General features: G+C 42.0%; 1 protein-coding gene across 2 annotated transcripts in view; it reads right to left on the bottom strand.

The window, feature by feature from the left end:
* The window catches only part of kcnd2 (potassium voltage-gated channel, Shal-related subfamily, member 2), a 106,496-nt gene continuing 80,516 nt past the window's right edge, over positions 1-25,980 (bottom strand). Inside the window, exons 3-7 of one of the 2 annotated variants that reach the window (XM_028954911.1) lie at positions 10,910-11,072; positions 9,156-9,254; positions 7,129-7,224; positions 5,823-6,064; positions 1-2,156 (exon numbers count right to left, since the gene is read on the bottom strand). In XM_028954911.1, the coding sequence (XP_028810744.1) occupies positions 1,979-2,156; positions 5,823-6,064; positions 7,129-7,224; positions 9,156-9,254; positions 10,910-11,072 (778 nt within the window). In that variant the 3' untranslated portion in view covers positions 1-1,978. The remainder of the gene's footprint in view (positions 2,157-5,822; positions 6,065-7,128; positions 7,225-9,155; positions 9,255-10,909; positions 11,073-25,980) is intronic. The other variant, XM_028954912.1, reaches the window with a different exon arrangement.

Consider the following 25,980-nt stretch of genomic DNA (forward strand, 5'->3'; position numbering starts at 1 on the left):
TTTCTTTTCATCAGTATTTTAATAGGACAAGGATGAATCTATTTATTCATAGACACTTCACCGGACTAAACAAATGATTTTTTTCATTGCCTTTTCATATAGTTCTGTCCATAACACAAGCTGTTCAAAGAAACCAATCATATAATCCTTGTCATTTCTTAAATGTACAGAATCTCACATACATTAACTATGCTTCCCCTGACCATCAAAGTCTGTCACAAAATGGAAGAAAAGGCAAAACAATATGTGTCTCCGACACATAGAAAACTCTGAAAAACATATCCAGTTGTGAATGCATGCAACTTGCCCATTCCCCCCCAAAAAAATAACTAGTTCAATCACAACATAAGCTCTGGATTCAACAGTGCTAACTAAAATAAGACACTAGATTCATCAGTGAGAACAATGAGAAAAGAAAATAGTTACGACACAGAAGAACAATTTACAGTACATGTGCACAAGCAACAGCCGCTCTTTTTATTCTCTTCTATGTGATTATTTCCTTTACGCTCGAAATACACTTATAATATATAATAATACAATTTAAAATCTTTTAAAAATATCAATTTGTGTGATTCTATCCCCCAACATCCAGATTTACACAAAGCTTATCTTGACAAAAGGAATCTTGTTGCATAAATCACGTCTTCAAGCCCGGGAAGGGCCAATGTGGAGGCCATTTTTAGCCACAGCTAAAAAACACAAAAAACTCACTGATATTTGAAAAAAATATGGTAAAATAATAATAATTTCATCTTTCAACTGATTCGTACAATACATAAAGATTGTGACACACAGACAAAAAGGGAGAGAGAGAGAGAGAGAGAGAGAGAGAGAGAGAGAGATTAGTTTATTTTTTCCTCTTCTCATTTTTGCTGAAAGCTTCGATGGTGGATCAGTGAGTTCTAACTGGTATTACTGTCAGGAACAATTCACCCACGAAGGTGATGAGGAAGGAACATTTTATAAATGGTATAAAGAGGGAACACTTCCTCCACAGTTGTCTCCCCCACACTTTCTAAATTCGTATATTTTTTTCATGTGATCCTCATGAGAAATCTTTCCAAGTTCTGTTCTTGTGGCAGGAGTATTTGATGGAAAGAAGGTCAAGCTGGTACAATTTAAACATACATGCACCATAAGGGGCTTCAACTGACAGAAAAAAAGAAAACAGCACGTAAGCACATCTCATCACAATTTGCATGACAGTTGTTCAATAAAAAATGCAATTCAAAACTTTTCTACAAGTTTTTCTATAAAATTATTCCTCAAATTCTTGACTGACGACACATGAGTGCTTTAAACCGAAAAACAGAGAAAAGGAGGACACAGAGACAAAAATGTCATCAGAAGAAGAAAGTCCAAACACTCATCAGTTGGTTTGTGAAAAACAGAGCTGTTGGCAGACATCAGACATGATCAGATATTGTTATTCAGCTGGGCGGGGCGGGGCCAGGTTTCATGGAACACACACACACACAAACCCAATCGGTATTGCTCATGCAAATGCAGATTCAGAACATGCAAGAGGTTGTATTTGGACCAAGGTGCAGACCTCTTTCTCTTTTACACATACACGCACACCCACCCACACACACACACACACAGTCCTCTCCTTGTCAGTAAAGGTATTCTCAAGAGGTCCACAATTAGAAAGCCCCACCATCTTAAGAAAAATTAATAAAAGACCAAAAAAAAAAAAAAAAAACCACTGTAGTGATGATTATCATTTATTTTCAACAATTAAAACCTAATGGTGGCCAGAGCACGGCGGCATCGTCTGGGCCAGCAGTAGTGCTTTGCAGTATGGATCCCAGTGTAGGAACTGAAAAAGGGGTCCAGCAATTCTTTACCCTGAACACCACTTGTTCCTCCTCATTTTAGCCCACTTGAACAAGAAAAGGGTGGGGCTCATCCCAACACCACCCTCCCTGTGGTCTGCATGCGGCCAAAGCCTATTGTTGTGCTGATGCTGTTTCTACAGTGCAGACACCCTGACGATGTTACTTTGGGAGTAGTCGGGCGAGCTGGCAGAGTCATCGCCCTCTGGTGTGGTGACGGGTGGTGTAGGCAGACTGATCACGGCCGCTGTCAGGTAGGCCTCCTCCGAGTTTAGCGGCACCGTCTCCTCGAATTTTGCATTTAGACTGGAGCGACTGCAGAGAAAGAGTCAGACAGAGAACACGGAGGCAGCATTAGAGAGCCATTAATGCGGCACAGCAGCAAATTATATGCCCTTATTATCCAGCTAAATCTTTTAAAACAAACTCTTCAAGCTTCCTGTTCCTCAAATGAGTCTTGTGTGTTTAAGGCACAGTTAAATACTAAGAGGCCTTGATGTGGCTGAAGACACTGAATAATGTGCTTTTGAATTCATACCCTCCTCCCCAAACATTAAGCTTTATACGACTGAGCCAACCATAAATCCAACATTAGCAGTCAGCGACAGAAATGTGGAATAGCTACATGCACCCCAACAGTAGCCCTAGGTACACAGTAGAGGAGGACATTTGTGCCATTTGGCAGATGCCCTTATCCAGAGTGATATACAATACGCAGGGGGAAGTTTATTCCACCACCTAGGGGTCAAAACAGAGAAAAGTCTAGATGAATGTCTTCCTCGTACCTTCAGAGGTGGAGGGACAGGGCGAACAGTACTGGAGGGTCAGAGAACGCAAGGTGCAGTGCAAGGGCTGTGAGGTAGGATGGTGCTACATCATGTTTGGCTTTGTAGGCCAGCAGTGCAGCAGTGGGGTGGGGTGGGAGAATTTGGGAAGGATGAAAAACAGTCATGCTGCTGCATTCTGTATTAGTTGTAGAGGCTGGATGGCATTCAGAGGTAGACCTGCTTGAAGGGAGTTACAGTAATCCAGTCGTGAGATTACTAGGGACTGAACGAGGATCTGAGTGGCCTGTGTTGATAGATAAGGGCAGATCTGATGGAAGGTCTGATATTTTAGATAAGGAATTTATATGAGTGGGAAACATTGGAGCCGGGAAAGAAATCTGGTTGTCCATAGTTACTCCAAGGTTGTGGGCTGTTGCAGAAGAAGAGATCTGTTAGTTGTTAGATAGACAGCAATAACCCTGATTTTCTAAAGAATCTGCTGGAATGAATATTAGTTTGGTTTTGGTGGGATTGAGTTTCAGATGATGGGCTGCCATCCAAAATAAAATGTAAGACATACATAGATTTTGGAAGCGGCATCTGAGGGAGAAAATGGTTCTAGAACAGCTGGAGAGTCTTCAGAGGGTACAGTAGGGTTTGTAGTGGTGGAGAATTCCAGGTAGATTTGTTCAATATTCCCGGTGAAGACATTAGTGAAATATTCACTGGTTAGGGAAGATGAAGATCAGGATCCGGTCTGGCAGGGGCTACTCCAGATCCGGACTTCAGACCGGAGTTTCATGTTCATCCTGTGCTGTTAAGTTTCCTGTTTGTTTTCACCTGTGACTTATTGTATAAAGCTGCCCTGTTCATGTCTGTTCCCTGTTGGTTCATTGTTACTTGATGTTTCCCCTGTCCTATTCACCATGTATTAAACCCCTGTTTTGTGACGTCGTGCAAGTGGGTCCTTCTTCCGTGCCATGTCAAGCCATCATTCCGGATCTCTTTCCTCGCCTTGTCCAGCCATCGTTCCAGATCTCCATCCTCGCCATGTCAAACCAGCGTGACAGAATGATCTGACCACAAGCCCTCTGGCCAGTGTTGGCTTCATATTCTGCTGGGTCCCAATGCGGCCAATGGGTTTTCCGGATGGTCGAGGATTCCTTTAAAGTGTAGTGATTGTCACATGTGATACACGGCAGTACAGCACACGGTGCACACAGTGAAATTTGTCCTCTGCATTTAACCCATCACCCTGAGTGAACAGTGGGCAGCCGTGACAGGCGCCCGGGGAGCAGTGTGTGGGGACGGTGCTTTGCTCAGTGGCACCTCAGTGGCACCTTGGCAGATCGGGATTCGAACCAGCAACCTTCTGATTACGGGGCCGCTTCCTTAACCGCAAGGCCACCACTGCCACCATAGTCACATGTCTGGTGGCGTTCAAGGTGAGAAGCGGCCATTCAGGGGGTGTGCCGAAGACTGACTGGAGCGGCAGGCACTTGTGGACGACAGACAGGATGCCGGTCCGCCACGGATGGGCCGTTCTTTGGTCCGGAGCTGAAGTCGTCAGCGCAGGACAGCTGCCACTTGTCCATATGGACTTCCTCCACCCCCTTCATGGTCCGTTTTGGGTGGTATGCTGGGAGTCGTGCCTTGGGGGGAGAGTACCTTCAGGGTCCGATCCGGCAGAGGCTAGTCTGGATCCGGAGTTCGGACTGGAGTTTCATGTTTGTCCTGTGCAATAATGTTTTTCACCTGTGTATGATTGTATAAAGCTGCTCTGTTCATGTCTGTTCCCATCAGGTCATTGTTACTTGATGTTTCCCTTGACTTGTTCACCATTTCTATGACTCATAGAAAAAAAACTGAGGAAGGGAAAGAGTCCAGTGGTAAGGAGTAGAGGTTGGAAGATGTAAAAAAGTGCAGGAAGATACAAATGAAGGTGAGAGCGTGAAGATTATGTTGAATGAACGAGATATGGTGGTCAGTCTTGGTAGGCAGAGTGCACTTGATCATATTGATCAGAATAAATACCAATTATTGACTGTAGCAGATTCACTCTTACCACCAACCTGCTGATGAATAATGATGGGAAGTCCACCTATGGTACATGACAATCACAGTCCCAGAGGCACAGGGCCAGAGATGGTTAGGAGAAGTGCAGCTGAGAATCCATCTCCTGATTCCAGCTGCATAATGGAGTTCAATAAAAAAAAAAGTGCCATGCCCACAATCCTCCCTGTCACTTTAGCTTTTGAACACTTGTTCTTCTGCTGGACCACAGCCTTTACAAGTAGGAAACAGTGATATCTGTCTCTGCTTGACTGCTTGTCATATAAGGCAGTATTGATCTCTCCTGCAGCTCTAAGGAATTAGGGGGTGCTACAGCTAGACATTTCTTAAATTGCATCACTGCATCACCCTAAAAACATTGAACCAGTTCTGCCCCTTGTCACTCTGTCTGCAGTAGCTGCACTAATTTATCACTGTCTCTTCATATTTACACTGAAATGAGCCCACAAAGTTGTCCAGTGAGGATTAAAAAGTGTCCACCTCAACGGGGTCAAACATCAGCGCTGTAAACACTCATAATGGCTAGTAAAGGGTCTGGATCAGCATTCTGCCCGACTCATTGACATCCATTAGAGACCCACCACATTCCCCACCGTTCACCAAATGTACAGGAAAAAAACCACTTGCTCCAGCTGCTTGCTCCTGTCTGTCATTACGCGCATGAGTGTGTTTTCCAGCACTGACCACTGAGCTGCTAGAGTTTACATATTAAAGACTCACTTGACAAGCATTGTCTACGCTGCTTTCAAATTTGCACTAGGAACAATAGGAACTAGGAACACATCAGGCCAATCTGAGTATTTCAGAAAATGCTAAAGTGCATTTTTTTTTGTATTGATAATGTTATTTAATATTTATATTTTTTCGGAAAATACATTCCAGATCAGATTTTCAAATTCAAGAACATCTTACTAATCATGTCCAGTTCTGCTGTCAAATTTTGTTTAAGGATCTGTTATTCCAAAGATCAAATCAATGTCCATGTCAGCTCACTCACACACTCACAGCAATGGTAGGAAGCTTACAATTGCCGTACATACAAGGTTCAAGCCAGAATTCATGCCTTTAGAGGAGTGAGGCCACTTCACCTTGCAGCCCCATGAATGGAGCAGAGTAATAATTAGAATTTCTTATATATTACCTGTTGGATAGCGGTCTCTCCCGGATCTGAATGGTGCTGAGCTCCTGCACGCTACCTCGGCGGTTGGCAGACATGTTGGAATTGGGCACGCTGAAGCTTTTCCTCTTGCTGCGACGTGAGCAACAGGATGTGAGGCCGCCACGGGGTGATGAAGACAGGGAGGAAGAGCGTGAAGCCTGCTTCACCATGGACACTTCCATACAGCTGGTCTCATATGTCTGCTCATCTATAAACTCGTGATTCTGGGAGAACAAAAAATTGTGTGAAGGGAAGACTGCCAGACAGATTAAGTTCAGACGCATACTCGCCCGCTCACTGTCAGAAACCACTTAATCCACACTAGGGTTGAGGGTACTCCAAAAAAAAACACTCATACACTCACACCTATGGCTATTTTATAGCAGCCATTTAAATTTGTGTGAAACCAGGAAGAGCATGCAAAAACAACTGTGTATTATTTGTTCTAATTATCAAAGGGGTTTAATCTGTTAAACATAGAATAATAGGTTTGTTGTTGAGGGGTTCTTATTGAGAACTACGGCAAAAAAGTTGGACAAACATGTGTCTGATGATTATTCATAATAAACTTTCTATGAGAAACACCGGATTGGTCTGGAACACTATGACAGTAGAATCACAGATGTGTTGTGGAATCACCCTGCCTATAATGACTGTCAGGACCATAAGAGCAGCCTTGCAGTGATGCAACTGGAAGGACTGGCATTGCATTGTGGGAACAGACAGATTGAAAGGCAGACAAACCAGGTAGAGAGAGAAAGTCAGAAAGACAATAATCCATGACCAGCCACCAAAGTAAAGAGTGGCAGGTGCGCTGTGCCCTAAACAGCACGTAGTCATCAAAGTGTCTCCCTCTCTCTCTAACAGACACACAAGGGCACTGTTAGGGATCCTGAGCCTTATGACAGGATGCTATAAATAGCTTCACCTCACAAGGAGACGGTTTATGAATAATTTATTCTGATTACGGGGTCTGCCACCACTGCCCCAAAACATCAGACACATAACATCAGACACATGACTGACTTTATATGTGTGATATAAAGTGATACTGAGCCTAAAGCTAACTCTATCCCTAAACATAACCTCGGCAACCAATCCCTTCAGCATTTTTCAAAAAGAGGACAGGCAAGTGAAAGTAAAGTGAAAGTAAAGTGATTGTCATTATGACACACTGCAGCACAACACACAACAAAAAAGTTCCCTCTGCATTTAACCCATCACCTTAGTGAGTAGGAGCAGAGTGTGGGGACGGTACTTTGTTCAGTGGCACCTCAGTGGCCCTTACCGTGGTCTTCTCCAGACAGTGCAATAGATGATGATGCTGCACATCAAAGGAGGCGTTGGTCTTGGACACCAGAGCCTGTCCTGCCTCCTTAGATGCCTTTTAGAACAGAAAACACAAAACAACACCAAGGCACGTTAAGTCAGCAGAGTGAGAGATCGAAAATCAAGAGACGAGATACAGAGACGAGGCAGTGGGGATGGAAGGCAGAGACAGATGCTTCAACGGCGGTCAAGAAACGTTCCTGCAGGGCGCTGAGATGCCATGAGAACGTTCAAGCATCTATCTCCACACCACTCATGCTCACAGAGCCAGCAAGCTCCCCACACGGGACACACAGAGCGCTCACACCTCAAACTCAGCTAAGAACACACACTTCCCTCACCTCACAATCAAAGTTTAGGGTTATTAAAAAAAAAAAATTCCAGGAAAAAAAAAACATGAAATGAGTTTAATAGAAAACATTACAAAATGAATAATTAACAGTCATGTTGTTTTATTAGAAATAATACATTTTCTCTCTCAAATTTTTGTCAAAGAAATCCTCAGTTTAAAGCAATAACAGCCTGGCAGTTTTATATATTTCAGTTTGTTTTAATGATAATATTCAGAGAACATTCCACTCAAGGCTAATTGTTGCTGATAATGGGCATCTCTCCATTTATGCAGATTCATTCATTAGCACTCACTTTCAGCTACCATGGTCATCTTCAGCATTAACAATGCTGGACAAAATATATTTCATGTTATTTGAAATTACAAAACGTGAGCATAACCATTTAAATGGTAAATATTTATGAATTCTTGAATGCATGTGATTGTAAAATAGAATTTATATGTGCATAAAACTGCCTCATTTAAACTGTGAGCATCTCTGTACCCATTAGTACCCATTAGGATCTCGGTAGTCTTGCAGAACGTAAAGCCAGAGCAGAGCAGGATAACAAATCCACTTTGCACATTCTTCTCTCCTACACACACACACACACAGCAAACAAAGGCTTTCGGTATGCATGCACACATATGTGTGTAGATGTTTGCACATGGCTTCACGCCAACTCTGCCCCATCAACCAAAGGCATGCAGCTCAGTCCTCCATGTGATGGAATCCATGATGCGTTCTGATGATGTCATGACACAGAACACAGGCCAGTCCGTAGCAGTCGGCCAATGAGATGCATATTAAAGAATACAATACAATACAAATGCATGGACCACAGCTTGTAGCAGCGGTTAGCAGTAGGAATACTAGTTATAGTAGTAGCATGGGAAAGATAGAAGAAATTGCAGTGGTCGGGGGAAAGAAAGGATGTCAGTTTTCGCCTGAGGTGTCGGTCGTAGCCCCCAATAGGGGCAAGCATGCAGTGCCACTGGACACGGGTCACATGACTCCCTCTACTGGCCAACCAGAAGGGGCCGGTGCCAAAGCCCTGCACATTTGTGAGATGGCACTAGTGAGCTTTGAGAGAGACAGAAGTGAGTTTACGCCATGCCAGGAAGCCAGAGACAGAAAGGGAGACATACAGCTTGAAACAGACAGATAGTGACACAAGCAGACAGTGACACAGCATGGTTAAAATAGATGTAAATTGCTCATTATTTAAGAGCTGAATTGAATGTCATAGCTGAAATTGAATTGTTGAAAAAATCTGCCATCCCACACCATTCTCAATGTTAAAGTACAAAGTAAAGCTTTAACATTTCTCAAAGCTATAGATTAAATTACAGCACCAAGAAATCAGAGGCAGAAGGAGCAAATTGGGAGCTAGTGTGATTCAGAGAGAAGAGTCTGAAAGACAGATATAAGAAATGAAAAGACAGAGAGAAAAAAAGATGGGCAAAGTAGTTATAAAATAGTTATAAATAAATTCCATGGAAGTGCTGGAATGAGGGATTCATCCTGGTCAGTCCCAGACCCCTGTCAGTGGCAACAGAACAAGGGAGAGAGTCCGCATGCACCAGCATGTCATAGAGAGAGAGAGAGAGAGAGAGAGAGAGAAAACCCGGCAGCTGAGGGTTTCCTTGGTTACCTCCTCCTCTGAGTTGGCCAGGAGCCCATTGCGTTTGTACAGCAAATAAGCGTTAGACCCTCCACTCCTTGCTGCACGAATTCTAGCAAGCCTGGTTTTCTGTTCAGTGAAAACACACACGTCCATTTAACACTAGAGCTTTTCCTGTTACTCTATGTGAGAAAATGTGTCATTTTTTTTGGATGGTGCAACTGCAGGAGCCATTGTTTTGCGTCCTAATATTATGGAATACATGCATAGATTCACATACACACGCAGACAGACAAGTAAACAGTACCTATGATATCAGATAGCCTGTATAGAAATTGAAGGAGTCTGGATCATCATGAATATTTGTTTTTCTTCTAAATATGTATTAGATTCAGACAGAAAGATGTAGGTTTTATATTGTTATTAGGTATTGAAAATATTGCGCTAAATGACATCAGTTCATTCAAGTTATTCAATTCCTGTGCAAATTCTATAGCAGTGTAGTTTTTAAACTGTGGTTTAAATTCCATCGCGGTTTAAATAAACTACAACTTCCTCTCTCTTTTAACATGGAATGAGATCAGAAACTGCTTTTCAGCAGGTGAATGATGTTAGCAGTGTAGATCCATGAAAAAAAAGAGCAACATGCTAACAACAGATGATTTAGCTCGCACATCGCAAAAAACTCCAGTGGGCTACTGTCAGGATTGACTGCAGCTGTGCTAATCACCAGTGGCCAATCCTGACAGCGCATATAACCCCTAGATTTCCACCCCTTCGAAAGGGACGACATTTTCGTGGACTCGCTGCATGAACTTGACCTGTGTATGTTTCACGAGTATTTTGAGTTCTGGCAATCGCCACACGCCTGCGGGCAAGTTTATGTTCTTTATTTAGGTTAAATCGTTTTTGGCCACCGCGCCATTCCCAGCATGTCCTGCTTCTGCGCTTCCTTCCCCCGTAAGTCCGCAGTCGTGACATCTACAATGGTTTTCCCTACTTTAAAAAAATGGTTTAGAATTTGGATTATAGGATTGGAAATAAGGATTTATCGAATGCAACATAAAAAAAAACTGAACCGAATTTCCATCCCATTTATTTAAATTTGTTCACAAATGCAGACATAGAGAAAAACACTAATAGAGAAATCTCATTATCTTGTTATTGCTTCCCCCTCCCTTTCCTTCTATCCCTCTCCTTGGCTAAGAGGAAAAACAGATTGTTGTTTTTGGGAGCGTCTCTGGTGCTGGTTCTTCCATCCTGTGCTTGCTGGCTCTGCTGGGATTGAGATATCTCCCACCCTGTGCTCGACTCGCCTGTGAGTTTCTGTACTCACGCCTCTAAATAAAGATTGGGGAGGCACACAATGAATTATCATGTGATAGGACTGGTCACAGCACAAATGCGTTGGAATGGCTCTCGGAGGAGTGCGGTTTCCTGCCAGCTGAGCTCTTTGCTCTCCATCTCCTCACGAAAGTGGGGGCTTGGTATTTGATTTTCTTGATCACCCCACAGAGGCCAGCTGTTAACATACCAACAACTGCTACACACTGCATTTACACACACACACACACACACACACACACACACACACACAACGCATGTTCAGATACAAACAATCCCGACAGAGAAGGCCTATATTTGTGTGTATGTGTGTGTTAGAGAGTATTGTGTTCAACGCATACTAATGTATCTGGTTATGCATTATATATGTATTTGCCCTGTTGAGTTGATCTGGACTGAAAGCTTGTGACTTTGGGCCTCAGGATGGTCCTTGTTTGTACCTTTTGTGCTCTGCGCTTTTCCGCTCGCTGACTCTGGTGATAGATTCGGCTGAAATTGGATACAATGACGGGGACAGGCAGTGCGATGACCAGCACTCCACTCAGTGAGCAAATAGAGCCAAAGATCTTCCCAATGATCGTCTTGGGAACCATGTCTCCATATCTGAAAGACACAAGGGCAGAGACATACAAGGTTAAATGTTAAAAAGACATCTGCAGTGATGCAGTGATAAAATTAGCCAATGACCATTAACTATCAGACCAAGACCTTTCCCCGAATTTCAGACTTTCCAGTGTACATTCTATGGCCCTCACTGATAAACTACTCTTCTAATTTATTAATTGTCAGCAACTGATAAGCAAATGAAAATTTTTGACTTTGGCCACTAAAGGGCGCCAGAGCACCATAACGGGGTAGGGGGGGGGCACTAAATAAAAGCCCTAGATTTTTAATGAATACTTTCCTTTCTCTTCCCCTTCAGGCCTGAACATTAGTGTATTCTGCCCCAGAGTTAAAAAATACATGCGCTCTTACAAGAATGCAGATAGACACGCAGATCCCCCTGGTAGCATCACATCCTAAAGAAAGAGAAGCAGTGTGTCCTACTTTTCACTCTTGTCTTCCTCCTCCTCTCCTACAACTCTTTAAAAACCTGTTCAACAGATAATGAGACTGCACTCTGGTGGGACACGGACATGTGCTCACCATGACGTAAGCAAGCACATGGTGCATCTGCCACATAATTAAAGAGATAAAAAAAAACTCTCAGCAGCACCCTAAAACAAAAGTTCTGAGTTCCATTCTGACAGTACCACAAGTTCTGCATCTTCTCACACTCTTCATTTCTTCTGTTCTGATCTTTCTCTCATTAAAAAGCGCTTATCTTTATTCTGCGGTTAATCTTGTGATCTCACACCCCCTCACGATACCGTCATGCCTCCATCCTGTCCACCCTCCTTTGAGTCATCTTCTGATTTATGGGTCAAACTGTTATCACTTATGCTGCTTCTAATATCATCAGCATGTGAAACAGTTTGGGAGCGATCTTCTGCTCAACTGATTCCAACAGCACTGGCCCTAAGTGCAGCATTTACTTTAATCTTTAATGACAGAAGAACTGTTCCCAGAACAGATACATGGAACTCAGCAGCACTAAACTGTCACTGGAAAAGAACAAGTGAGGTAAGTGTGTGCTACTGTACTTTCTGGACTCGTACATTGGTGTTGTAATAGTGCTCAGGTTGTGGTGACACTGTGTGTGTGCCCGTGTGTGTCAATCCCAGAGTATTAGATATTGGGGTTGAGTGGCTCTCCCACTAAGTGAAGAGTTTAATTTAATTTCCACAGCACCAAGATGTGCTCCAGGGCCTATGCACCCAAGACTTGAAAGACTGAGTGGTAATTACGTACAAGACTGAGTCAACTTTTTCAATTAAACTCCAGTAATTAAATATGCAGTAGATGAAGCAGTGGGGGTTGGAGAGAAGTAGCATGTGATGGAGTAAGAGGAGTGAACCCCGACACTTTACAAGATAAAAGCCTGCATGTTTTACCCCAGTCCAAGCCATGTGGTGAATCACTGCTTCACGAAAATGACTCTCATCCTCGGTAAGAACCCTAATTCTCAGACTGTGGGGACAAAAGACTCATTATCCAAAACTATTAAAGTCTCTTGTAGCTCTTATCCTTGTAATTGCAGAATAAATTTGTTGGTCGTTGACAGCTAATCCAAGTTACATTATGACACCATGCTTAATTGTGTGTGTGTGTGTGCACTGTACACAAAGACAAAGAAAAAAAAGGACATTGGGGGAGGGGGATTCAGCATTGCTAATTACTAATTACAAGCAAATTATTTTCTCCTGTGATCAGTATAATATGCACGCATTTATTGTGTATTACAGGACAAACTGTATATAATTAATGACACTTGGTGTTATAATTTAGGTTTACAAGTCAATTGTCCACTTTAAGAAATATGTTTATGTGGACTATGCTGGCCGTGGAGCTGGGCACAGTGCAAACCTATTTTGAATCATGAAATTCACTAGGTACTTGGCAGATTCCTAATTCCAGATTTTAAAATGACGCTGATGCAAGGTGCTTCAAATTGGTCCACTTCCACTCAAAGTCCTTTTCCGATTGAGAAATGTAGTAGGTGAAAGCTATCGTAATTTTTGCACATCATCTAACAGTTGTTTGTCCAATTAATGAAAGACAACACATGGGCCCACAAATTTAAATTTATTTCCTCATTCATTCAAGGTCCCAATCACGCACAGGTTTTCGTGGTTTGTGTTATAGTGATTGGGAACTTAAATGACTGACTTGTGTGCCTGTGTCAGGATTGACTGCAGCTGTGCTAATCACCGGTGGCCAATCCTGACAGTGCTTAAATACCCTAGTTTTCTGCCCTTTCAGAAGGGACGGCATTTTCGTGGACGTTAGTGCACGGTTGAGCCATTGTGTCTTTTCAGTTCTGGCAATCGCCACACGCCTGCGGGCAAGTTTTCTTTCTTTATTGAAGTTAAATTGTTTTCGGCCACCGCGCCATTGTTTATTTGTATTTATTTATTGTCTGTTAATAAAACCCCTTCCCAGCATGTCAGACCTCTGCACTTCCTTCCCACGTAAGTCTGTAGTCGTGACAGCCTGGCTACATTGTCTGAGTTTTCTGTTCAGTATAGACCCCAGTATGACACAACAGCCTGACAAGCTAGGATAGTTACACCGAAACTACACTGATCTTATCCTCAATGTGAAAATTAAAATATATTTATTACATTTTATGTATACATAAAATACATTTAAATGAATTTCTGGTCAATAATATATATATTAGCATTAAAGGTTTAACCTTCACAGCAGAACAGCATTGCTTTTGCATACAAAAATGATTTAGCCAAGAAGGGAATATGTGGTGCAGCTTAGATGAACCATACTGTGCCACGCCCTCAGTCCATCTGCCCTGTCTGTCCTTACCTGTATACTGCCTCTGCTCTCATCATCATAATCATCATACCTACAGCACACTACAGTAGGGTAAGTTCATCTCTTCATCTCAAGCGCTCTATAACACATCTAAAATTTGCTATTCAATAGTAGTGTGGCCGAGCAGTCTAAAGTGCTGTATTAAGGCTCCAGTCTCTTTGGAGGCGTGGGTTCAAATCCCACCGCTGCCATTATGTTTTAAAGTACAAGTAACTAACTGTAGTACTTTTTTTTTAAAGTGTTCATCAAGCAGCCATGCCTAACACTACAGTCTCTGCAGATAAACAATAAATGCTAGTTGATGCATTTTTTTTAAATCTGTCCAGCTCCAAATAACAAAATGAGCAATCAAAAGAATGAAGGCCAATGTCACTTTTGCTCAATAAGCAAACCCTTATGACTTGATCAGAAAAAGTGTGGTGTGAACAGTACAGTTATGAAATAAATAAAAAAAACATTACTCAGTTTAGTCTCATCCACTTTATCTGCAATGTACCTGTACCTGTGGAAACAGTATTCTGGAAATACAAACTGTTCATAAGATCAGTCTATTCAAATATCTTGAATAATGTAGAATATGCTGGAACAGACACTCTTGTTGTGGAATTGGTTGTAGAATAACAGTGATCACCTTGAAGTCCTACAAAAATTCTGTAATTTTCTGTTAGATGTGGCAATATTACAAAAGAAGTAAAGAGTATCTGCGTGCATGTGCTCAACACATTGTATCTACCATGTCCAGGGCACCTCTGACTGTATGAGTACTAGCTCCATCTGACCTTGCTCGGAACAGCCAGGTGTTTGGGATGATGTACACTTGGGTTGAGACTAAGGACTATAATCTATTTTTAAAATGTTTGTCATTTTCTTCCAGCTCCCGGTCTGTGTCCATTAAAAATGGACTGCCCCCAACTACCCTCTCACCCTCTCAACCAAAAAAACACACCGACCACATACCACAGACAAGTGCATAAAAGAAGAGATGTGAAAAAGAGACACAGACACAGAGGAGAATCTATGCTTGACCATGAGTGGGATTGTATTTCAATGAGCACACTGGGTTTAGTACTCAACCTGCATGCCTTCTCAGCCACAGAGGACAAGGACAACCACACACACACACACACACACACACTTTCATGCAGAGTGCCTGTAAAGGACACTATCACATGGCAAGGACACAATGAGACGCCAAAAATCCCACATATGTACACATGCACAGCAATACACATTACCGTTTCAGTAAGATGAAGTGAAAGTCTCTGCACTGAAGGTTGTGGGTATTGTAATTCATCAAAAATATATAGAGAGCACCTTGGTGACTGCAATGCAATAACAAACCAATCAGACAGAGGATGAACGGGTCATCGAAAAGACAGCGGTCCACCATCTGATTTCCAGTAGACACACACACACATACACACACAGACAGAGTCTTCAAGAGTAAGTACATTTAGGGCACAGAGTCTTTTTTGTCTCTGCGGTGCCTGTGTGTGTGTGGTAAGTGATGAATAATTAAATAATTAATGACTGGAGCATGTAAGCCCTAAGAACCCCTGAACCATGCTATACTCAGACCGCAATATGTCAGAAAATAAATGTTCATACATGAACTGTCAATTTTACGTGCGCTAGAACGAGTTCAATTTCATGTCGAGCTTATTGGAATAAGCAATTTATTGTAGATTGTTTGACATGATTTTCTTATACTTTTCTGTGCAGCAGAGTTCATTAAAACCTCCTAGAGTGCAGCATCTCTGGACCTCTATGGCGCTGCACAGAAGAGCTTTTTTCACAGCAGAAAGCTGAACGGTTATTAGATAAATGCATCAGAATCGCAATTTCCATGGAAGCTCAGTGTCTATGGGAGTGAATGGAGCAGTAGGTCAAGGTCAAGATCAAATTTATTTATATAGCACATTTACAACAGTTTGAACTGCCCAAAGTGCTGTACATGAATCACACCCATCACACAATATAAATGCAAAAAAGTACATTACAGCAAACTAGAAACAAAATATAGAAATTGAGGGTAAAAATTAAAACCATTAAAAGTAAATAGGATGATTATGAAAAATAAAAGAATAGAAGCTGGGATGCTGCATGATGATTGGAAGAGCTTTCTAAAGGGCAGAGTCTAGAAATTCTTTTATTTAAATAAACCAAATGCAAATAAGTAAAATACTTAGAGCTTGTTGAGCTTGCTGCCACATCACAAAAATCACCATGCCCACGAGTAGCAGGTAAAGGCAAATTAGATGCAGGGCTCTCAAGTTTAGACTTTATTAATTGCTCAGGCCTTGATACTGGGTACAGACAATTACATACAGTTTTTTTAGCATACTTGGAGAGAGAGAGAGATGATTATTATGTGAGATTGTCAGCTATTCTGTGATATGGAAATACGACAGAGACTACTTGCTCTGAACAAGTGTTGTCAGTAAATAGGCTGTAAAAGTTTAGGCTACAGACACTCAACATTGAAAAGCTGATGCTAATTATCTGGGTAATATTCTCTAACAGGAGTCAAGATGTCATTGTTTGTGTTGAGCAAGTTGTGAACATTAAAACAGATGACTTCCTTGAATGACTTGCCTGAAGTGATGCTCAGAGCGACATAACGCAAATAATTCCAGGATGCCTTTTCAATGGTTGCTGTGTTGCATTTTACCCAGATACAATGCAGCTATTTTTTAATTGGCTTTGTCTAGGACAAGGTTGCCTTGGCTGGTAATGGACAGGTTCTGGGACCCAGCGGAGTCAGGCGTGAGGTGTGATTGTACCTCCTGATGGGAGATACAGGAAACTGCTATATAATAACGATGTCTCTTAATGTCTCTTCTCATGTCATCAATGAAAATGAAGAGACATTTTAGTCTAGTTTTTATTTTGGACACCATATTTCGTTATAGTCATCGTCACATGACCAGCATTTATGTCTCGTCTAGTTTCGTCTTCATCACGTCAAAAAGTGAAAGTCATTGTGATACACTGCAGCACAGCACATGGTGCACACAATGAAATGTGTCCTCTGCTTTAAACCCATCATCCTTAGTGAGCAGTGGGCAGCCATGACAGGCGCCCTGGGAGCAGTGTGTGGGGACAGTACTTTGCTCAGTGGCACCTTGGTTCGAACCTGCAACCTTCTGATTGTGGGGCCTTAACCACTAGGCTACCACTGCCCCACAAAAAAGGTTGCTTGGCAAATATATTTTGTCATATATTTTGTCATAAACCACTGACCACCGCAATGTATAGCCAGACTCCACATCACCATGGAAACGAGTGATGACCTGTACGTGAGCGCTCACAAGCAGGTACATACTCACACACACAGAGCTTTTCATAAATAATTCTCTGTCATGAATGTTCTTAAATCTTTTCATCTTGACTACTTCTATTCTTTTGTTCTACTCTTTTTTTTTTTTTTCTTGCTTAAAAACTTTTCTTAACTGAGCTTTGTTTTGTCTCGCACTCTTCCTCTCCCTCCACAGGCTAATTTGTGACTGTGTGCATGCCTGCACTCTTCTACAGTTCTGTATGTCAGAAGTAGACACTGTTGCACTCCTGATAATAAATGAGTCCCTACACCACGACGCAGCATCTACTTCATAAAAGCACAGAGTTATTAAAAAGTTATAAACCCAGTGCAATGTGGCTCTTGTGTGGTTGAAATGTTATAAAGATCCGGCAGCACTGATTAATCGATACATGAGTTCAGCTTTCAGGCCCAACAGCCTAGTAAATGCTCTAGATTCATTGCCCAAATTTACCCAAGATATGGGAAGAGATGCAATGAAGAACACTCCTCACAAACACACACTCTGACATGTTCTTGCAAGAACACATGAATCCGCAGTCATTTATTAAAACACACACTAGAGGAATATGGAGTGCAAAATTTCTATATATCTATATATCTATATCTATATCTATATCTATCTATCTATCTATATATATATATATATATATATATATATAAAACGCCATATACACACACACACACACACATATATATATATAAAAAATAAAAATAAACAAAAAAAACGCCATATACACACACACACACACACACATGCACACACCTTGAGGGGAATAACTATGCCTACGAAGAAAGATCAGCAGGGGGGTATGAAGCAGGGAGGAAAATTTGAGCAGAGTGAGTTCAGGAGAGGAGGAATGAGGGGAATCAACATTTCCTCCCTATTACCAAAGAAGCTGTTTCTGCATGATAGCCCATAATATAATAACCACTATGCACACAAATCAAAGCATGCAACGAGACTGTTTAACAAGTGTACCACACACGCACACACATTCACAGCATGTAACTCATATTGTAATAAATAATAACAATGATAATATAATCCATAATTAAAGCTCTGAAGCTGTTGTTTGTATGATTAGGGCCCAGAGACATGTGTGTGTGTTCATTTGTAATTTACCTTTTAATCTTTTCTACAAGCTCGTAAAGCAAAGCATTCCATAATCACCATAATCATGACTCTGCAGTGGTGATTATGTACAAGGGCTAATGACCCACTTAGTCCTACAGAGACCAGCACAGCAGGACAATCCCACAGAAAGAAACGCGAACAGCAAACAATAACTGTGTGCAGCAGGTGAAGCTCGACAGACAGATGAAATCCTGTGGAAAAAGATTACAACATGGAACACTGCAACATAGAGCACTGAAGTACTGAAGTACAAAAAAAAAAGGTGCACACACATACACACTTTTGCACATTGAGCAAAAAGGAAGCCATGCTGCCCTCACACTGTGCCATTTGCCATTTGAGAAGTGTTGGAGAAAAGTGTGTGTGTGGGGGGGCTGCTAAACATATCTTTCATATAAGGGTGGTCTGCAGTATGCAGTATCTTCACCATCTTCACTGCAGACTTCACTCCACCAACTGCTTCCTACAGAAGTTCTCTGACGTGGCAATACTTGGCCTCATCATCAATGGGGACTACAAGAAATACAGAGAACTGACCCTACAGATCAACACCGGAGCTTTTGGTAGACTTCCGCAGGCACAAACATCATCCACTGCAGCCGCTGTGGAGAGCTATAGGTTCCTTGGTGTTCATCTGAACAATAAACTGGACTGGATTCCTAACTACTATGCTCTCTACAGGAAAGGGCAGAGCAGGCTGTGCCTGCTGCGGTGGCTCAGGTCTTTTGGGGTGAAGGGCCCAATCATTAAGACCTTTTATTACTCTGTGGTGGCCTCAACCATCTTTTATCGTGTGGTCTGCTCAGGAGGTAGCTGTCACAACCATGGTTGGCATGACGAGGCAGGTGAACAGAAGTGATGACAAGAGGTGATGAGGAAGGAAGGACGCAATCGCACGACGTCACAAAACCAGGGTTTTAATGGTGAAGCACAGGACAGGGGAGAGATCCAATGATACTGGTGAACATGGAACATAATAACATCAAAGACCTGACGGCGAACAGAAACGAACAAGGCAGCTTTACACATTGTGATGGTAGTAGCCTAGTGGGTAACACACTCGCCTATGAACCAGAAGACCCAGGTTCAAATCCCGCCTACTACCATTATGTCCCTGAGCAAGACACTTAACCCTAAGCTGCTCCAGGGGGACTGTCCCTGTAACTACTGATTGTAAGTGCGTCTGGATAAGGGCGTCTGATAAATGCTGTAAATGTAAATTTGACACAGGTGAAAACGATCCCGGACCGGAATAACCCCTTTCAGACCGGATCATGACAGTAGCATCTCTGCTGGAGACAGAAAGAGACTGAACAAGCTGATCTGGAGGACCCTGGACCCTGATCTGGGTCCAGACCCAGTGGAGGTGGTGAGTGACAGGAGAATGGTGGACAACATCTCCCACCCCATGCAGGAGACCATGACAGCACTGAGCAGCTCCTTCAGTGGCAGGCTGCAGCACCCACAATTTGGGACGGAGAGACTCAGAAGGTCTTTCCTGCCAACCACTGTCAGGTTCTACAACAGCTGACCACACACACATAGACTGACACATACACACACACACATCCACACATTTCCATTTTCTTATGTGCAATATGTCTACATATTGCACATACATATGTATCTGTACATATACACGTGTTCCTTCTCTATCCTCCTCCTTCTCCAATTTTTTCTCCATTTCTCTATCCTCCTTATGTTTCTCCCCAACTTCTATTTTTCTCTCACCTTTTTCCCTGTACCGCAGTCTTTTCTGTTAAACAAACAAAAAAAAAACAATCATATTCTAAAAAAATATTATAAATACTTTCATGTGTTATCTGTGTTACTGACAGGCAGGGGGGAAAATGGTTAATCCATTAATGAATTAGCTTTGTGTCCCTGCCAGGTCTCTGTTGTACTCAAGCATTACAATAATGTTCATAAAACCTATTTTATGAAAATGAAAAAATTAAGAAGACTGTGGTGTGCGTACATTAATGGTTGCATTAATTCGGTTTGCAGAAGACACTTGTCCCTGAATCTAAAGGACCATCCCTTCACCCAACCTCAGGCCTGTTTGCATTCCTGTTGTCCAGAAAGGGCGTGCACTGCATTGCATGATCCACCAACACGAAAGATTCCACCTGTTGGAAAGTGCAGATTTTAAATCCCATCTGCCGTCAAATTAGCAGGTACAAAGAGCAGCCTGTTGCACAATTAGGGGCTGATGCACAATTAGGGGCGATTAATCAGAAAAAAATATCAAGAACACTCTTGATTTGTAGGCAGGCTTAGCTTGGGTCTCTTCAGACGTGTGAACAGGAATCATCTCAAAAGAGAAAGTGCTTAAACTGTGACAAATGGAGGGAGCGTGTTCCCCGAAAAATATAATCCTTGAACTTTTTTTACCTAAACCCCTCCCCTCCTTCATTCTTCCTGTCCTTGCCAGGTTAATATGGGGGTACGCAGACAACGTTTGTGTGAGAGGTCACGTCATTGGAGTGGCCGTGACATTATCACAAAGGCAAAACTCTCCTAGAGGCATTCAAAGGGCAGCCTGTGATAATATTATCATCTGTGCATGAGATGTGCATGAAATGCTGATGCAAAACGCTCTGTGAATATTAAGAGGACCCTCTGAAGGGTGAAACAAGTGAGTGTTTTTGAGGAGGGATGGAAACCTTCAGATGTCCTGATGTGGGGCAGGACGCTTGGAAGGTAGGGTTAAATATAGCTGGCTGACGTGTGAGCATGTGCACACACAAGCTCGTATTAGTTTTTATGATGATCAGGTATAAGTGCAGCTCTTTGCTACAATAATTCTCTTCACCTAGCACTCAGTAAGGATGAGTTCTGAGTGAAATCAGATCATTCATCACCCCCCTCCTCCACACAAACCTATAAAGGAGCCTGTTTCTATGACAAGGCTCAAGGGGTCGATGAGACATATTGACAGCGGGGGTGAGATTCTGGGATTTGTGGTTTTGTGAGATATTGGTAAAGTCAGGGCAGCGCCATGTCAGTGTTGTGTGATGAGCGGTAAATCCAACATACTTCTAACCTTCTTCTACAAAAAAATCCCTGTCCATCACAGTGCACACTGGGACTAAACTTTTGAAAAGGACCACCTCCTTCCTAACCTGTCAAGTTCTAATAATAAAAAAAAAAAACATAAGAAATAAATAAGAACATAATAAAAAAGCCATTCATACTGGCTTCCCCTTTGATTTCAGTGAAATCGTGCAGGTATTTTCCACGTAATCCTCCACTGACACACCACAATTGTAAAACTGAGGAGAGTAGAGTAAAAAACTCTCTCTCTCTACACACAAAAGCACTGTATTCAAACCACTCCAACTTGATGTTACCTGGCAGAAAGAGGCATGGCACAATAGAGGATAAAAGGATGAGCAGTTTCTAATTTATTAACACCAGTAAATTATCATTGCAGTTACATGTAAATATTGTATGTAAAAGGGTACCAATGTTACAGAGAAAACCAAAATGAAAGACAGGAGGAAAAGATAGAAAAAAGCACAGCCTGAACCAAGCTTCAGAGACATCACCTGATCCAGGAGAAAAATGGGAGGAGAGAAAAGACTCGAAAGCCGGAAAAGTCCTTTTTCGATGGAAAAGCAACTGAGAGCAGCTGAAGTCCCGCTACCACACGTGAACAATCCTTTATACACCTGACCTACAAGAAGCTGTCACAGACCAATCAGAACCTGCTGTTTCTGACGTCACACCCCCGGTGCCTCCCGTCTGGGGAAGACAAAGAGAGCAGGCGGTCCCGACGGCCGGCGCCTCACACCTTTGGGTCGGGGGAGGGCCGCAAAATGCTGCAATGGCGTTCGACAAAGACATGTAAAACGGAGGTGTTGAATCTCCATGCACAACAAAAGCACAGAAACGTAATGGCTCTGCGATGTCCCATCTTACACCCTGAACACAGAACCTTGTAGATATTGATGAATAATCTGAATGTATGAATGAAAAAAACACATTTATAGAAATTGACTCTCCCTAACCTCCAATTCAATCATTTTCCTGTAAGGGGAAAATGCCAGAACACAGTTTTATTATTTTATAATTATGTTAGTGACGATTAATATCAAATTATGATGCTGGTTTGGATTATGTTCTGTTAATATTTTGGGTCATTAATACAGTATGACCAACAAAGACCTTTATGGAGTGCTACAAAATTGCATAAATAAATACATCAATAATTAAATAATACAACTGGTCATGAATTGCTTAAAATGTGAAGTTAAAACACCATTAATAAATTCAATATGACATGAACAATAAAAACTGGAAATAAAAACATTAATGAAATGTGTTGTATTGAAATATTTTACAATATATTTAATCTTGGCACATTTAGCAAATTATAAATTACCTTTATCTGTCAGTCTGTGAAATTGTGTCCTTTCCAACATGGCGCTACCATTCATGGGTGATTTTCCTGCAGAGCTGGTAAGAGACATTGAGACATCACTTACATCAAAAAGCAAGGGATGCTGAACGTGAACATGTAACTGGTAAAGCAGAGGCGTTTATTGAGATATATTGAGTTATTTCAGGTAACAACCATGAATGATATCGCCATATTGGACAGGACACAGGCTAGATCAGCATTGGTCCTGCACACTTACTTTGATGGGTCAGACTGACAGATAGAAGTAATTCATGATGCGTGAATGTGCCAAAATCAAATAAATTGGTAAAATATTTCAATAGCATTTGTACATTTGTACATTTACTGCATTTACCAGACGCCCTTATCCAGAGCGACTTACAATCAGTAGTTACAGGGGACAGTCCCCCCCTGGAGCAACTTAGGGTTAAGTGTCTTGCTCAGGGACACAATGGTAGTAAGTGGGATTTGAACCTGGGTCTTCTGGTTCATAGGCGAGTGTGTTACCCACTACGCTACTTCCACCCCACTTTACAATAGGACACATTTAATTACTGAATAATGTTTTTATTTCTAATTTAAAATAATTCATGACATTTTTATTATTTAATTACTGAGGTTGTTATCTATTTAATTTTGGCAGTTGTAGCACTCCATAGATTTTATTTTTTTTTCAGGGGCAGTGGTGGCCTAGCGGTTAAGGAAGTGGCCCCATAATCAGAAGGTTGCTGGTTCGAATCCGGATCCACCAAGGTGCCACTGAGGTGCCATGGCTGCCCACTGGTCACTCAGGGTGATGGGTTAAATGCAGAGGACAAATTTCACTGTGTACACCGTGTGCTGTGCTGCTGTGTATCACATGTGACAATCACTACACTTTACTTTAGATCTTGGGTATAAAACCCAAAAGAAGACATTTTCCCAAGGCAGCATTGTCCAACAGGATCATATAAACATCAGTGGTGCAGTAGATACTTGAGACTTTTATTGGTCCATCGAGGCTGCCGGGCAGGTGAGAAACTTCTTTGTTCTTTGGGCAGCGCTGATGAGAGGAGAATGTACGGTTTTATGTCTGATGTCAGCCAGTACGATGGAACAACATGACCGAGACAAGAGCAGATATTTATAGCTGACCTGAGGGCTTCATTCCCCCCTCACTCATCTGTCTGCCTTTCAACTTGTCACCTGCCAAATTGGAGCCATTGGGCATGCTATCCATCTCTTTTTGGGATGGGCGTGGGACATATCAAGGGGAGTGTTACCCTGGGCACCTGCTCAATCTCTCACCCGAGTTCAGGATTAGACTCAGATCCATCATGATGTTGACTTTATGTCAGAACACACACAGACCTGGACACACACATGGCCATTCTCACAAAGACATAAACATCATCCTTTCACAAATACTGCTCTAGCTGAAGAGCCAACTTCTCAAGAGACCACCACAACAAAAAAAGAAAGAAATTCTATTCCAACACAACTTCTTCTTTAACAGGATAAGTTGCACCACACTTATTCTCATTTTGGCTGGTGAACTCTTCCTATGTAAAAGAGATAATATAATATGAAATAAATAATAGCATTATATGTAATAAAATATTTACTATAACCTTGATTAGTTGTTTAGCATTAATGTGACATTATTCTGGATTCTTCCATTTAATAAAGGCATTTTGTCATCATTCAAATGTGATAAACTGTTGATCAGGGAGGCAGAAGCCTAGTGGGTTAGACACTCGCCTATAAACCAGACGACCACAAATTCACAGGCTCAATCCCCACTCAGTAGACAAAGTTGCTGGGTACCAGGTGCAAAACGAAGAAGAAAAGAAGTTGTTCAGTAGGATAATATAAACACAGTCAGTGGTGCACAAAGATAATTCAGATTCCTTTTTCCCAAAATTACTGGTCAATTGTACCTGCTTGGTAAGAAAATCGTTTGTTCTCTGGGCAGCATTGGTACAGCGTGGTACGGTGCAGGAATGCAAGGAAATATGACCTAAATGCATTCCAATGGTCTCACTTTCTTATAGGGTAACGTATTAAACGCATAACTAAATCAGCAGAACATAGCAGAACACACAATAGAACTATTATAACTTCAGTACAACTAATTTATAATGACAATGGAAAATAACCTTATAATCTTAGAAGTGTTTTGTGGTGTGTGGATATGATATTCTTAGACATAATCTATCTGTCACATCAATTTCATCTGCAACAGTGCTGATCAGCCAAACACAACCAGACAGGCAGGAGTCCTTGGGGGTCTCCAGCCAACTTTCTTTCATATAAATTTGGATTCCATCCTTGCTCACACACACACACACACACACACTGCACCACACAAAAGTGATTCGTGTTTGTTCACACACATTTCTTTTATTGCGTGTAAAGGAAAAGTGAACACTAGGGGGCGCCAATGTACAAACTGCGAGATAGACTTGCACAAAAATTGCACCAAAATAAATCAACCACTTCAGAAAAATATGTAATCAAACCAAAACCAACTTGTTGATTCTCTAACAGAAGATTAAAGATTTTTGTCCTTTAGCAGAGCAACACACACATGTGCATATATTCTTCCCATGGTGAGTGTTGCTCCCCAAAAAATGGTGTACATGCTACCTTCTTGCATGGTCCTGATCTGGTGCTCATTTGGCCACATGACACTTTTCTATTATGACCAACTGCTATCCACTGCCCACATGCATTGTCCATTCATCACCCATGACCTTGTCAATGTTTCATCGGTTGTGCCTGGTAGACTAATTTGTGTTTCTGTTGTGTTTCGGAAGTATTTCTGACCTGGTCATCTAACGTCACAATTTGGCCCCTGGCAAAGTGGCTCAGATTCTTATATTTGGTTATTTTTCCAGCTAGAGTGTCCAAACCCCCATCCCCCTTTCTCAATTGCTCTCTCATGCCTGCATTCTTCCTTTGATGTCCACCCATACCTTTCCAAGCCTCAGGCATGTTCTCTATAGATGAGTAGAAGTGCAGCCCAATGTCCTCTTTCCTCCTCCCCCTCCTCTCTCTCTCTGATTGTTTAACACCACTGTGCTGAAGTCACCGCCTGTCTCTAGCAGGAGCTCCCAACACGAGCCCAAATGACAAACAAGCTGCTCATTAAGGCTGTTATAAACGACTTCAGATGCCTCACTCCTCTCATCACAGCACCATCCCTCCCTTCTTCTCTCGCTCTGCCTCAGCCCCT

This window comes from Denticeps clupeoides, chromosome 15, assembly GCF_900700375.1.
Source record: "Denticeps clupeoides chromosome 15, fDenClu1.1, whole genome shotgun sequence".
Classification (NCBI taxonomy): Eukaryota; Metazoa; Chordata; class Actinopteri; order Clupeiformes; family Denticipitidae; genus Denticeps; species Denticeps clupeoides.